Source organism: Micropterus dolomieu, linkage group LG18 (genome assembly GCF_021292245.1).
Source record: "Micropterus dolomieu isolate WLL.071019.BEF.003 ecotype Adirondacks linkage group LG18, ASM2129224v1, whole genome shotgun sequence".
NCBI lineage: Eukaryota > Metazoa > Chordata > Actinopteri > Centrarchiformes > Centrarchidae > Micropterus > Micropterus dolomieu.
The window spans coordinates 9428020-9444002 of record NC_060167.1 but is presented as its reverse complement, the minus strand read 5'-3'; the positions used below and the strand labels follow the sequence as shown (position 1 = coordinate 9444002).

At 39.5% G+C, this 15983-nt stretch overlaps 1 protein-coding gene across 5 annotated transcripts in view; it reads right to left on the bottom strand.

Moving 5' to 3' along the window:
- The window catches only part of unm_sa1614 (un-named sa1614), a 29449-nt gene that overhangs the window by 7402 nt on the left and 6064 nt on the right, over nt 1-15983 (bottom strand). Inside the window, exons 1-22 of one of the 5 annotated variants that reach the window (XM_046076301.1) lie at nt 15332-15473; nt 14538-14612; nt 14212-14261; nt 12223-12352; nt 11840-11925; nt 11678-11753; nt 10380-10460; nt 10193-10290; nt 10013-10082; nt 8366-8453; nt 6687-6735; nt 6387-6559; nt 4505-4638; nt 3774-3865; nt 3415-3601; nt 3053-3138; nt 2835-2950; nt 2175-2242; nt 1987-2094; nt 1367-1628; nt 290-445; nt 150-213 (exon numbers count right to left, since the gene is read on the bottom strand). In XM_046076301.1, coding sequence (XP_045932257.1) covers nt 150-213; nt 290-445; nt 1367-1628; nt 1987-2094; nt 2175-2242; nt 2835-2950; nt 3053-3138; nt 3415-3601; nt 3774-3865; nt 4505-4638; nt 6387-6559; nt 6687-6735; nt 8366-8453; nt 10013-10082; nt 10193-10290; nt 10380-10460; nt 11678-11753; nt 11840-11925; nt 12223-12352; nt 14212-14261; nt 14538-14612; nt 15332-15442 — 2360 coding nt within the window. In that variant the 5' untranslated portion in view covers nt 15443-15473. Of the gene's footprint in view, nt 1-149; nt 214-289; nt 446-1366; nt 1629-1986; nt 2095-2174; nt 2243-2834; nt 2951-3052; nt 3139-3414; nt 3602-3773; nt 3866-4504; nt 4639-6386; nt 6560-6686; nt 6736-8365; nt 8454-10012; nt 10083-10192; nt 10291-10379; nt 10461-11677; nt 11754-11839; nt 11926-12222; nt 12353-14211; nt 14262-14537; nt 14613-15331; nt 15474-15983 lie in introns of those variants that run through there. The other 4 variants (XR_006829125.1, XR_006829126.1, XM_046076299.1 and 1 more) reach the window with 4 other exon arrangements.

The following is a 15983-nucleotide window of genomic DNA, read 5'->3' as shown; positions in this document are numbered from 1 at the left end:
GGAAATGGGAAATCCAGACTTTCTGACAACGGGGCTGGTGTGACGTAATTCCACAACAGATCCAATCAGAAGCACTGTTCCCTTAGATATGTTTGTCATAAAATGTGAATTTCTGTTAAATTCAATGGGATTGTGTCTCAGATACTCACACACACTTCTTAAAGGAGGAGTCTGGGCCGCTATAGATCCTGGGACTGGTTGGCAACCCGTAATCTACACACACACATACAGAGTTAATAACACACTATCACTCTGACAGATTAATTGCAGTGTGCCTCTCAGATGTTACCATGCTTGCTGGACTCGGAGCAGCTCCTCTTGTGTCGGACTGCGATTGGAGGGGGAGTGGTAGACTTTCTGTTTCGTATCAGGGGGAAGAAGACCTCCCCCTCTTCCTCTCCTTCCTCCCCAGCAGAAGGAGGGGGAGGAGGAGGGACACTGGGAGCTGGAGGAAGACAGAAAATAGAGATGGAAGATTGATTTTTGTTCCCAGAATCTGGTCTTTATTTCTGATTTTCTTAAGTAAATTTGATGATATTTTAGTGAGAAGCTTCCCCATTTTCTGATCTGCTCTTGTTCAACACTCAACCATCTGTGTGAATTTGTTTGTTATAGGATTTAAGTGAGAATGAAGATAAAATCACGTTTTATTGCTCATTATCTGATTTTTCCAGGGCTACACTTTTAAGTAAAATGTCCTTTATTCCTGAAGAGTTCTTCTGGCTGGATGATTACAAACAAGATTAAGAGTCTACTGCCATGGTAGTGACTTTAAACCAATCACAATCATCTTGGGTGGTGCTAAGCCCTGGACGCAGCTTTGAAAATAGTGTCGGAAGACAGCAGAAGGAGAGAAGAATTTTGAGGCGATGAGCCAGACTAGCTAAATACAGACATTTGCTAATGAGCATTAAACGCAAACTGATGGTAATGTCATCAGTTTTGCAGGTAGTTTGTTGAGATATTTCGGTTTGGACCACAATGGTCAACCGGCCGAATATTTTATGCAAGACGTTGTTTTTATCCATTTGAGCTGGATGTGTGTTTGAGACAATAAACAGAAACTAAATTTAATTACTTTCTATTTTCATGTTTTTTTAATCGCTATCGCTGTTTTTAAACATCTGTCGATGAAAGTCATGTGATGTGTCACATTAAAAGCCTAACAAGAAAAAGAGGGCTATTTTGGTGTAACAGCTGGCATATATCCAGCTGCTGGTTCTTGCCAGGCTCAGCACAAACAACAAAATGTAATGGATGAGGAAGGAAGATGTGTTTTTTTCCAGTCAAGAGGAAGATGAAGACAGAGAAACACTTGGAAACATTAAAGATATGATAATAAAACACACAACAATCAGAATCTGACCTTTGACCCTGGGAGGCAGCGGAGGTGCAGGGGAAGATGGGGGCGGAGGAGGGGGGCTGGAGGCCGAGCCAGAGGGCCGGCTGTGGAGCTCCATAGCCATGGCGAGCCTCCTCCCCACACTGAGCAGACCTCCTCCAGCTGCTCCAGAGGATGGCGGGGCGATGGAGGAAGACTGATTGAAACTAAAGGGACGGGAGGAGAAGGAGAAGGAGGAGGTGAAGGAGGAGGAAGAGGAGGAGCGCTCCTTCTTTACTGGACCGTTCTGAAACGGAAGAGGAGAAGGGAGAGATTCACGCAGTTAAAATGATTCTTGATGAGGCATTCTTGTTGCAATAAATGGTCTTAGACTCAACTACATTTTGGTTAATGAATAAAAAACAAAAACACATAGGTTTTATTTTCAGGTTATTATACACTAATGAAAACATACTCAAGAATATTATATACTGCCAATAGATCCCCCTAAAACTTACACACTGGTCCTTTTATTGTATGATCTAAGACTTCTGCATTAGATCAAAAAGCTTGGAGCATTAAGCCACCAATTTTAAAGCAGAGCTGTGTTGTCAACAGCAAACAATCAAACAGAAAATTCAGCAGCTGTCAGTTGCCATATTTACCTTGTCGTCAAAATCATCGTCGCTATCGTAAAGATCATCATGGCGAAGCCTCCACTCGTACTCCACATGGACATGATGCTCGAACTGGTTGGATTGGGCCTGCTGCAGCTGCACAAACACACACAGGTACAGTTAGTGTAATGCTGAGATCAACAGTCACATGTAGAGAAGAGTAACTGTGATCTCACCAGCGCCTCACAGTGGCCGTACTTCAACCTCCGACTCACGTCCAGAGCGGTCTCTCCTAAATCGTTCTCTGTTCACACACAGTTACAATATTAATATTACTAATGGGTTCTTTGCCGTCATGATCATCAGCAGGATAAGCTCATGTACCTCTACATTTGTGAGGACCAGTTGAGAGTGAAGATATTTCTGAAAAGTAACTTAAAAATAAATTTCCCTACTTTCAAATAATCTCCTCAATTCCAAAACATGCCCTCACTTATATGTACCCACTACAAATGTCCTCACTTTCTAGAAATATCTTCATCAAAAAAACTCACTTTAAAAAATTACCCCAATTGTTTCACTTTCACTCACTTTCAAAGAATATCTTGACTTGACAGAATGTCTCAACTTTCTAAAAAACTTCCCGACTTTCTAAAATCATCCCCTCCCTCTGAAAATATCCTCACTTTCCACAAATATAATACATATTTTGGAAAGTAATGGTAATTTTTAGAAAGTGACGATATTTTGGCTGCTTAAGGGATAAAACTTGATTTGACGGTCTGAACTGGGTTTAGATAAAAGTTAGGAGGTGTGGGAGGAGTCTGTCAACAAGGATCCTCACAGGTGTTGGGTAAAAACAATTGGTGTGTAGCGTAGTTGTGTGCATGTATTACTCAGGTGTGTGTTGGCCCGGGCTCTCAGCAGCAGTCTCACACAGTCGCTCTTGTTGTGCAGACAGCTGTAGTGCAGCGCCGTGTTTCCTGCTGACGTCTGCACGTCCACGTTGGAGCTGAAGAAAAAAAACACACATGCAGGTAAACACACAGGTGTACACATTAACACACACATAATATGATAAAATCACTCATAAATGTCGTCAGAGCAGACTGACCAATTCTGGGCTAGGAAGTCCAGGATGTGCAGTGAAGTTCTGTCGGCCAATAGGACAGCTAGGTGGAGCGCCGTCTCTCCTTTCTCCTGTTGGCATGGAAACACACTGCTGACTGTGTGTGTATATGGGAGTTTACCTGTTTGTTTCCTGGTGGGCATATACTTGTATGTGTGTCTACCTGTGTACCTGTAAGTGTGTGTATGTGAACACACAGATACATAATCTGTGTCTGAACCTGTACTGAGTCTACCTGTGTGTGTGTGTGTGTGTGTGTGTGTGTGTGTGTGTGTGTGTGTATGTGTGTGTATGTGTTTGTGTCTGTGTGTGTGTGTGTACTCGTATGTCTGTGCACCTGAGTTTACCTGTATGTGTGTGTGCAGCGGCTGGCTCAGCTCCGTTCTCTGAGCGTACAGCTGGATCAGACTGTAGATGTCGCAGCTCTTGGTCGCCTCCTGCAGGCCAAGTCGCAGCGCTGCAGATGAGCTGTGGCTCCGCCTCACAAAATTAACGTCCTGATACTTTGATAGGATGAAGTCTTTACGCTCCGCCCTGCACACACACACAAACACACACACACAATTTATTCTAGTAAAATATAGTTTTCATTTTAATTAATTTGATACTGTATTTGTGTGTGTGTGTGTGTGTGTGTGTGTGTGTGTGTGTGTGTGTGTGTGTGTGTGTGTGCGCGCGCGTGTGTGTGTGTGTGTGTGTGTCTTACATGTGGCTGTGTTGGGAGGGCTTCAGTGACGGACTCATCAGGTTCGCCTCCAGTATTTCATTAAATCCAGCGTTACCAACATTTCTAGCCAACTGGGAGAGAGAGAAGACAGAATTATCTCCCTACATGCACAGTAGATAGAGCGGGAAATTCAATTAGAAAAGAAAGTTAGAGCCTGTGAAAATTTATATCTAACTAGAATCAGTCAGAACTGACTGAAGAAAGTCCTGAACTATCTCCATCAACGGGAAGTCGCCCTTCCAACAAAGCTGTCTAAATTACATGTTGTATCTCGTTATCTAACAAGCTAATCCAGCGCTATCCTGTAGTTAGTTGGGATTAGTGAACTAGAACCAGAGGTCCTATTCAGTTCCATTATAGACAATTTAAGTTGACTCATAGTTGACGCACTTCACAGTTTGGATAGACATGAAACTCTCCCAGTTTACGGTACAAAAGATGATCAACTGTGTTAGAACATATCTGGTTCTTTGATAGAAAGTCAAAAGCTGCAAGACAGTGGACATAAAAAGTAATGTGAGATCTACACAATGACTCGAAAGGTGCTTTTCAGGACCACTAAGAGCGAGTATAAGCTAAAACTGATTTAATCTGCAGTTTATATCTGACAATACGAGTTGTGAGGTTTGAACTCAGCTGTCAACTAAACTTAGTTGACTACAGGACGGACTGATGATGGATTAGCTTGTTAGCTAACAGGCGAGACCTACCAGCAGGTCTGAAGTCCCCAGACTGTCCAGACTCAGAGACTGGATCCTGGAGACGTGGACCCCCATCTCCCTGTGGATCCCTGAACACTCGATACAGGTCAGGATACCCAGATTGGTCGAGAGCCATCCAGGATCTACAGAGACAGAGAGAGAGTCAGAGTTTATTGTTTATTATCTTTGCCATATACATGAGTTTTACTGACAGCACCAACGAAAGTAGCAATAGAAACAAATATCTAATTAGCGATGCAACTAATGACTACCGTAAAAATTCAATTAAAAGCCTAGTCCCAATTGACCCTTTGCTAAGTCATGCCCCCTTAGTTACTGTTGCTAAGTCCGAAAAACTGTCCTATCAGACTTTTATCAAGCCGCTGCCACTGTCTATTACTGCACTCCCTCGAGAAATATTGTGTAATGTTTGGTGATCTTGAAAGTGATCTTAGAAAGAAGCAGACAGTTTTGCAGTTGCATTGTGTATTTGAAGGCTCACATCTTGGCCAGGACATCCTTGTAAAAGAGATTAAAAATCTCAATGGATTTCTTTCCTGGTAAAATAAAGGTTAAAAAAATAAAAGGCTGAATTCAGGCTGTCAAACTTCCGTGAAAAAATTAAAGACAGAAGCTAAAGCCTACCAGTCACAGAGTAAAAGTGAAACACTGCATTACCTCACTATTAAGAAAGAGGACAACGATATTAAGGATCAACACTGTTCCTGTAAAACTGGGTACGTCTGTAGTCACTATTACAATCATTAAAAAGCAGAACAGTAAGTTAGCTAGCGTTAGCTAACTTACATTACATTAGAAACAATCCACAGTCTACATTTTTCTGGATTTGCTTTAGGTTTTGGAAAGGGAATAAATCATACTTCTCCTTTCAACCTCTCTGGGTAGCGACTGTAATTATTTCAAGTGTCTTAGAAACAGTGTTTGACCATATCTTGGAAAGATACGGCAAAAAAAGCTAGAAAACGGCTCCTTTTACATTAGAGTCATAGCGAACGGCCATTAGATGCCGGTCCCTTTTACTGGCCTGGTGTGGCTACATGTTTTGACATTTAAACACAGGTCACAATTAGAGGCCTGGTCTCATTTTTATAGAAGTTCTTTGGATGTATAAAGCCTCTTAAAACCCCACCGGGTCAGCGGCTTTGACGCAACATAAAGTCAGAATATGTGTCCATTTCTTAATTATTTATTTTCCTTTAGTCCCTAAGGGTCCACCGATCAAAAGAATGAAAACGTTTTTTTAATTAAAGTTAAAGTTGAAATAACTACAGTAGTCTTTGGTTTTCATCCTTTCTATCGTAGTCTCTGTCTTCCTCTCTCTCTCTCTCTCTCTGCATTAGGTTGACCTAGATACGCTGTCCCTCATATCTCAGAGCTAGATCAAATAAATGATTCATGATTGATATGTTATTCCTCAATTTTATATAAGCAATATTCATACTGGTTTAAATAAACAGTTTCATAGATGCCTATTTGCTGAGCAAAGGTTTTATGTGAAAGGAATTAAAGGCCTGTCCCAGATATATGCAGGTTGAGTTCAGTGATTGAAGCAAATTAAAGCCCTGGCTATTATTTAAAGTTTTATGGTATTTTCATTATCAAATAATCTGTTATTCCAACTCTATACCTGACGTTTGTTATAACTCTTTTAATTGTTGTTATTAATTGCTATATTTTTCGCTTGTTTGTTGGTCTATAAATGTTTTATGTTCTCAGGACTCTCTTGAAAAAGATCTACATCTCAATTACGTAGTTAAATTAAATTTCTACTGGAACGTCGATGTTTAGTTAAAGTGGGGTGGATATGAGGTTGAATGAGAGAGCCGACAAGATGCCTTGATTGACTGATTGATTGACAGACAGAGACTACCTGGTGCTCCGCAGTCACAGCAGTTGTTGTTTCCTGGCATCCGTCTGATGTCATCAGTGATGGCCCGGGTCAGATCCTCCACACTGCTCTCCCCACCTCCTCCCCCTCTCCTCCCGCCATCCAGAGCAGCGCTCAGAGCCTCCTGCTTACTGTTACTGAGCACCGAGATCCATCTGAACACACACACACACGCACACACACACAGATAGACACAAAACACATTTAATAAACAAATTCTGAATGATATGAGTATTATACTTTTTCAACAGCTCCTCGTGATAAAGTTTATTTTTGACTCACGCCACACACTCAGCTTCATCCTCAGCCAGGAAGTGGTAGGTCCGATTATCTGGAGGACACACAAAGTGTGTTATATATAATGCAATTAATATGCTGACCCATATAATTATGTTTGTGCATTTATACCATGGTCACTGAAAATTCTGGATTCTGATTTAGCTGGAAGTTGTGGATTAACTTTTAGTAACCGGAAATTATAACTGGACACCTATGACATATGTGTTTGTTTACATTTCTAAATGAGCGCCAATTAAAGACACTGTGAAAAACCTCCTAAAAGTAAAAGTCCTGTATTCAAAACTTTACTTAAGTAAAAGTATATCTATCAAACAAAAAGTAAAAGTACTTACTCTACAGAAACTATATATGTGATTTATGCTGGTTAATAAATAAATAATATGTTTGTAGTGTCTCCGTCCTGTAACCACGTATCTCTAACAACTTTTCATGAACTCAGAGAAACAGCCTGGCTTTCAGTTTTGTGACGATGCATTTTCCAACTGATCCAAGGCAGGTTTAAATAGTTTATTTAGCTTAATAAGTAGGAGAATTTTCTCAAGCTACAAAGGGACTCTTAATACTTAAACATAAAAAAACTAGACAGGAAGGACATGAACAATTGTAATCTGAAAAGTAACTAAAGCTGTCAGACAAATGTAGTGGAGTAGAAGTATCAAGTTGCATACATTGCATTATAAATACCTCAATTTGTGTTTGAGTCTAGTACTTGAGTAAGGGTACTTATATTCCACCACTGTATAATTAGGTAACCATCAAAAAAAAAGGTTAACAGCTGCTGTGACGGAGTACCCTCACTACAGTGGAGTATGTGCTTGGACTGCCATACTGATCCTGGCTCTGACTCTTTGGCGTTGCAGTTGAAGTTGCATGTTTGTACCCTGTAGACCCGTGTTCCAATCCAGGTTGACGGGGTGACTGCTTTTGCCTTTCACTACACCTGCTCAGTCAGAACCATGCAAATGTAATCTGAAATGTGTTTGATATTTGCGTGAATCTGGACGTCCAAATCAACTGACGGTCGGAGGAGGAAAGAGATTACTTTTAAAATATCGTTAGCTACAGGCTGAGGCTGGTAGCTAGAGGAATGTGCTGCAAGGGAGAGATGACCCTGTGAAACCCACAGATATAAAATAGATACATCTATGGTGAAACCCTTCCTGTCTAGCTAGATGCTGCAAAGCAATGCAAATGGCACAAGGAATTCTGAGGCTCAGGAACCATATTGGTTGTTTAAAATTGAAAAGCGAGATCCAAATTAGTTATGAGTAAATAAAAAACTTTTTTTAATATGGCATTTTGTTGGTAAGTGGCCATGGTCTATGTAGGAAAATACCCTGAAAGTTTGCACGTTCCATGATTGTAACACGGTGGTTGAAATCCACTGCACCACCATTTGTACGTTCCATTACAATCATGAAACGTACAAACTTACCAGGTATTATGCCTTACATACAGCACAAATGTTTTATGAACTGTTTATATCCCTAATATTTAACTAATATTATATAGGCCTATTCTATATTTATTTGTTATCATATTTCTTCTTATTTTCACATTATGCAAAATACTATTATATACTATTATACTATTATCTGTTTCATGTTCCCTTTATTATGTGTGTGTTTGTGTGTGCGTGTGTTTGTGTGTGCGTATCTTACGAGATATGAGGTCAAAGCATTTCTTGTCCTCCACACTGGGTTTAACCTGACAGGTGAGCAGGTTGAGTTTGGTCGGAGGTTTATTGGGCTGAGAGATACAAAAGGGGGGTGATCAGTATCAATCAATCAAACTAACCGAACATAGCGTTAGTTCAGGCAGGCAATGAAGTCAAGCTCAGCTCACAATCCCAGCACATCAGCTGACAGCACCCCATCTCAAAGCCAGTCACTTCAGATGACATCTCAGCTGACTCCTATCTTAGCATTCATTGGCAAATTCCATAAAAGATTCCTTGTTTAAGCAGTTTTAGCCTGCTGACCCTTGCTGCTTCATCTGCAAGCAGCTTGTAACCTGACGCCACCACAGCTCCTTCTTTCTGTCTCGAATTATTTCTGTTATTGATGCCTACTCTGTTCTGTACCCTGTGTCCTTTTCATTCATTTTCCATGATTGCACATGGATGGGCAGAGAGGTGTGCTCTCCTAGTTACCGCCAAACATAAGTTAGAGCAAATAGCAATTTATTTGATGAAAGTTGTCCTGACTGAAATCTTGATTTGTGATTGCGTTACAGCTGGCTGACAAACTAGTAAGAAGTCATAAGTAATTCAAAAGATATATAGTAACATTATTAGAGACTCTGCTATCAAATACGGACAAAGGATTGATTATAATAAAAAAAACAATAAAAGATTAAAATAGAACAAAGTCTAAAAATGTTTAACGTAATGTTGGAGGATCAGCCATTAAACTTTGACAGTATTTTTCAAATCTACCAACAAAAGAAGAGAATAAAGATAGTCACTTGAAGAAGACAGGAAAGATCAAATAAGTCTGAAAACTTGACTGAACAACACCCGTAGTGAGACAGTGCCTGTTAATGCTACACAAACACTTGCTGGAAAGCTACAGTCAGAAATAAAACAGAGAGGCAGCTGGTGTAAGATCTGATTTAATCCAATAGCTGACTGTGCCTGCTCCTTCTTTCCATTACTCCCTGCAATAAACTTGTTTTGTAGACGCATTGTTGATGCACAATCACTGTTAGCACCAACCTCTGAGACCAATACATTGCATTTCTCTGTGATTGCCTTGGTAGGCAATGTTGATTTAGCATCAGCAGCAACTCTGTGTGGCTCTGAAACTGTCAGGAGAGTGAAGAGTAAACAGTGTTGCATTGAACTGTTCATGCTTTAGGTATCTTTAACCCAAAAGCACCTGACTCTGAAGAACAACCCACATTAGCTTTCCTGCTAAAGTCTCCTCTTATCTAACTTACAAAAAACAACACGTCTTGTCCTGCACCTTAGGTTGTTGAACAAGCGACCAAACATTCACCAGGTTAGAAGTGCACTGCTAGATTACCGTAAAACTTTGATTAATAGCCCGGGCTTTTATTTGCTAAAATCACTGAACTGACCCTGCCTATATTTGCGACAGGCCTGTAATTCCTCTTGCACAAAACTTAAATAGGCTACTATGAAACAGTTTATTTAAACATTCAACAGAATATTACTTGTATAACAGTTATCCAACAATATCAAATACACGTCATTCATTTGATCTAGCTCCGACAGACGGGTTGCGTGCTTTTATTTTGAAGGCAGCAACGTAAAGAAAACAACAACACAGTGCAGGTGAGCTTACAGTAGCGTGAGCGATGGTGAGGTAACAGTTGTGAACTGAACATTTCCTCTTCTGCCACATTTTCCTCAACCTGAAACACAGACAGACACAGTTTTAGATGTACTACTAAAATTACTAATAGTGATGGTCAGTGTTTTAGTGTGTATTCTAATGTGTTTTTATTTATTTTTTGTCTTTTACCCGTCACTCTTCTTGTAGAGGAATCCTGTTCTTTCTGTCCCGTACTGTTTGTCTCCCAGCAGCTGATGCATACTGTACACCTGCTTAGGTAAAGAGTCCTACACACACACACACACACACACGCACACATTCATTTTCTGTTGAACAGTATTATAATATTCATTAGTGTGAGTGCTGGGTCTCTCACCTGGTCTGTGTGGACAACCGGCCTCAGCTGATCTCTGAGAGACACAAGCTGTCTTTTCTCCTCCTCCTGGCGCTGCTTCACCTGCAGACACACAACAGCTCACCTGAGCCGTTTTCTTCACATGTGGCTCAACAAATCCAGGCTAACACGCTGTGATCAGGCTGAAATGATCCTGTTAATTCTCATCCAGCTAATTTGGTTATTTATCACACAGTCAGAGGGTTGTTCTTTTAATGTTAGGTTAAGTTATTTTGGAAAAATGTGTGGGGATCAATAAAGTCGTATCTTTATAAATCATAATATATTTGTTAAATGTATTATATTTCATATTAATAAAATGAATCTGAAAAGTAACTAAAGGTATCAAATACATTTAGTGGAGTTAAAAGTACAATTTTTCCCTTTGAAGTTGAAGTTTAAAGTAGCATAAAACGGAAAGTACATAAAGTGTGTACTCACGTACAGTACTTGAGTAAACATACTTAGTTAGTTTCTAATACTGGAAACCTCTCTATACTCTGGGGGGATAGACACATGGACATAATTCTCATTTGATGTGTGTCCTGCTTTGTTACTGCTGTTATTTTGTTTGACATTGTCCTCCACAATGTTTAAACTGCTTCCACACTTTCATCACTTATACAATTAGTTGTTAAAAACTTAACTAAATGTTAATAGTTATTAAATCACCATACAGAGACTGATGTTGTGGATTAAGCAAATTTAATTGCAAGGCCATCCATCATCACGGTGTTTGGTAGATAATTTATCTTTAGTTTACTTTTATTAATAGATCATTTTACACACATAATTACAGTCTATACTTATTTATTCATAAATGTCTTACATCCATGTTTTTTGGGTCCATTTTTCCACAGTCAGACAGTCAGGTTGGTTTATTTTTAAGGGTACCTATCTTTTTTTGTTGAGTATTTTATCATGTATACTGTAGGTATTTAACTCTAGTGTATCTCTCCTACATGTTCTCATCTAAAATTAACATATCTCTAAGAAATGGAGTCATTTGCATCTGAAAATAATTTTAATGTGTGGGGTTTCACCCTAAAAATGCCTGTGAGTGAGCTTTTATAGGACTAACCTTCAGGACTTGTTGCTCTGACAACAGCTGCAGATAATTTTGATGATTGTGTTAAATTATCAATAATCAAATTAAGCTAACATTGTTATCCATGTACTTTGACTGCAGGGGGAGAAAATCTACCAAAACATAACGCCTAGATGCTGCTGTTCATCACAGCCACAATATGAAAGTGCACTGCTGTTCCTTGTTGTCATACCGTCGTCAGGACTCCATTCAGCTCCTCCATGTACTGCTTCAACCTTTGAGTGGTGGAAACACACTCCTGCAGGAAACTAAACACACATGCACACAGATACAGCAAATACAACCATGTCTGTTTACTGCATATTGGCTTGTTCGTGTGTGTGTGTGATCTTACTTGTTGTGACTGTGGTAGTGTTTGATGAGGTTCTGCAGCAGGTCGACTCCTCTCTTCGTCTTTATCTCGTTGACTTTGATCAGATACTGGGAGAGAGAAGAGTCTATTTATTGGACCGAGCGACTGCTGCACAAGTTGTTAGTGATGATTATGTTTCAGAGTAGCTGAGGAGAAGCGGCAGAGGGAGGTGAAGAAGTGTGAGGAGGCCCTGGATGAGCATTAAGAAGAGAAAGAAGAACCAGGAAAAAGAAGATGAAGAAAGAAGAAGAAGAAGGAAGAAAAAAGAAGAGGAGGAGAAAATCGATGAGGTAAAGATGAAGGATCAGGGAGAGGGGGGAGTCAAAGTGGGAGGGGGGATCACAGAAAAAGGTGAAGTCACTGACCTCACACATGCTCAGTTGGAAGGAGCGTCTCTCCTTTTCGAGCTCCTCTGCAATTTCTCCTCCACTCACCTCGGTCCTCACCATCCCATATTGACGAGCTAACTCCCTCTTCTCCTTCTCCACCTGCTTGCTACACACACACACACACACACACACACATACACACACACACACTATTTGAATCCACTAATTACATTACAGGTACTCCACACATACAGACTATGTGTGTGTTTAATCAGCTGTGTTTGTTTTATCTGTAACCTGTCTCCACTAACAGACAGCAAATTTGAGATAAGTGTACTTTACTTGAGCATTTCCAATTAATACTTTTTACTCCATCACATTTATCTGACACCTATAGTTACTTTTCAGATTTTGCTTGAAAAATAAGGTTATAAGTTACAACATGTTGCTAGCAGTTCCACCATAGAGGCCTTTCCCTTTTAAAGTTTTTAGATAGTTTCATTTAAATAACAGTTGAGGCCCAAAGAGGTAAAAGTACCTGATATTCACAAAATGAAGCAAAAATTTCCTCCAAAGTCCGGAAAATGAACAAAACTTTGTGTGTCAGAACTTTATTTTTTCCTTTCCCATCAATCACCTCATGACCCCTCAGATTTATCTTGTGTCCCTTTGAAGGGGCCTAGCCAACATAGGGGTGTTGGGAACCAGTGGAGTAAACTAGATAATATATAATATGTTAATGCAGTTAAAAGTAGGTATAACTGTAAAATGCTGCCTACACACTGATGGACCAGTTTTAACAATCTAATAATGCCATAATAATATATCGGTCACAAGGACTAAACAAGTAGTTTGATACTTTAAGTAGATTTTTACAGATAATATTTCTGTACTTTTATTTAATTAGGACGTTTACTTATAATAGAGTATTTGTATATTGTTGGATTGGTACTTTTAGTTGAGTAAATATTCTGAATACATCTTTACCACTGACAGTGAGGCTGCTAAATATCAGTGACACTGACCCGACATCATATGCTGCCCAGTGATATTTCTAGAGAAATATTTAAGCCTCCTGACATCACACAGGACTGTTTGTACATAATCATATCACGGCTTTGGCAGCAGTGGATATTAAATCCACAATACAGTCACATCAAGTATTAGCTTCCATTATCGGGAAGTGGTTTTACTGAAGTCTGATGGAGGCTCTGGAGGTTAAATGATAAATTTATAGTTGTTTGTAGACGCTTTCAGACCACTGGTCGTAGCGTACTTGGTGCATTAACATACACCAATAGTGTCCAGAACATTTTCAACCTCTAGTAATAAAAATGACAGTTACAACAAGTGAAATGCTCTGCTTCGATTTAGCTTCTTCATTTGATCATCAGTAATGGTAGATAAGAGCAGCTGTCCAAGTCAGCCCCCAGGTTATCGATGTTATAGGATCTGGAGCCCATGGTTATAGTAAGAGCTTTTTATTAATTGATTATTTATTGAAACAAACTGTCACGCACAGATTCAATTACCACATATACCAACATCAACTCTAGCCTCCAGCATTACCATGCATACATTATTAGTAATGGAGATTTGTCAAGGTTTTTCAATAAAGTAGAAAAGGTTTCCAGATCTTACGAAACATTCTGGTTTAGCCAAGAGTAGTATGCATTAGCTGTTCAGGTTTAAGATGTGCCATTACAGCATTCAGCCAGAGTTAATGAAATGGTGGTGGAAGAATCCTTGGTTAAGCGAGCAGTATCGAGACAAAGTAGCTTGGTTAGCAGTGATTTTTAAGTCCTCAGCGACCACTCTGAATATGCAACTCTAGTAGAGAAAGTATCCGGATTTCTTTCAGAGTACTCCATATTCAATGATTCTCGAAACATAGACAAGAACTTATCCAGTTTTCTGAAACCATAATAATGATATTCACATGCACAAACACACCAGAATACTCCAAAAACAAAAAATAATAATATAATAGTATCTTGTAAAAGATAATTCAGTGTGATCACTCACAATCTGCTCTCATAGTCCCTCCATGCTCTGTCAAAAGGCTTCTTCAGATCCTACAAAGACATAGATCCATTTAAATTATTATCGAACTTTAACACATTCTTCTTTTCATGATAGAATGTAAACACACAGATCCAGCCTCTGATCATGAACTTTACTACAAACAGGTGACAGACAGCGTTACCCCGAGGCCACAAGGAGCAGATATGATAATATTAATAATAATAACTTTTGTGACATGTTTAACAGTCCATCCAGTCTGACCTGAGGTCTGTTTATATGCATCATCCAGGTGACATGAAAGCAGAAAGTAAAGATAAAGTCCTCACCCCCTTCACCTCCCTCAGGTCTCCTTTAACCAGAGAGTCCAGGAAGAAGTTGATGTTGTGGAGCATGCTCTTTAACTACACACACACACACACACGCACACACACACACACACACACACACACACAGACACAGGTCATCTATGGTGGAGAAAATTAACTGTTGAAAGGCATCATGAGTAATACTTTACTGTACTGCTTAATATAAGCAACAGAAAGATGATGAGAATATTTATTTTTACAACTTTTGCACATCTGCTTGAAAAACATAACTGAAGTAACTTCCACTGATAGCCTATAGTAAGGGGCAACACACAGCATGTTGTTTGATGTTTAAAGGTTGATGTGCCTCATGCAGTTGATTCTTAATCAGAGGTTTCCACAATGGAAAATCATAGGTTCTCAATTAGAGTGTTTCTCAGTGGAGTTTGGAATAGACAGGGTAAGACCCAGTTGGTTTTTCATCAAGCAATTTTCCAATTTAAGTGTGTAAAGGACCGGAGCCAACTGGTTTTTAAGAAGGTCAGGGATTTTTCTATGGAGTCAAATTATAATTCAATAGATTTTTCCAATAGAGTATGGAATGGAACAGTAAACCGGAACCATGGGTTTTTAATTAGAGGGAGTTTTGAATAGACTAGTTAATCTAGTTAATTAACTGATGTTTTGTTAATTAGTTTAGTAAGACCAGATCAGCACTAATCATTGGGTTTAAAGGAGATGCTCTAAAGCTTATCAGGTGCAGGAGTTGTGACCTCTGATCCTGTGACATCATACTGCTATCACTGATGTCTTACCAGGTTCTTCATGGGAGAGAGGAGCTCTTTAGAAAAGTCCGCCAGTCGGCAGAAGGCAGAGCCAACCTCCGTCTCTCCATTAGAGTGACAGTTGACAGACAGCCTCTCCATCGAATGAATGTACTGCTCCAGGTGAGACACGTGGTCTGACAGAAAGAAGTAGTAATAATATTATTATAAATAATAATGCATTTTATTTCTATAGCGCTTCTCAGGATACTCAAAGTCACTTTACAATAAAATCAGTACATTAAGCACGTTAAAAAATAGGTGAAGCAATAAAATCAATACATAAAATGCATAAATACAAGGGAAACAATAAAACTAGCAAATAACAACAGGTGATTTTTAATATTATTCGAAGGTGAAGGCTAATCTAAAGAGGAAGCTATTAATGAGTGATCTAAATGTGTCAAGCATGATGAGGATGGTGAGTGGGCCAGAATGATAAGAGAGGAGGAGGTCATTCGTGACTTTCAGGAGGGCTGTTCAAGTGGTGTGTTGTGGCTGGTGGGAGTCTGTGGAATCCAGGTTGTAATGGTTCAAACTGGTTCTTAAAGGTAAGGTGGGTCTTGATTTGAGCAGCGACAACACGTCACAGAATGTTTGATAGGAAGGGAAGATTGGAGATAGGTTGGAAGGTGGACATGAT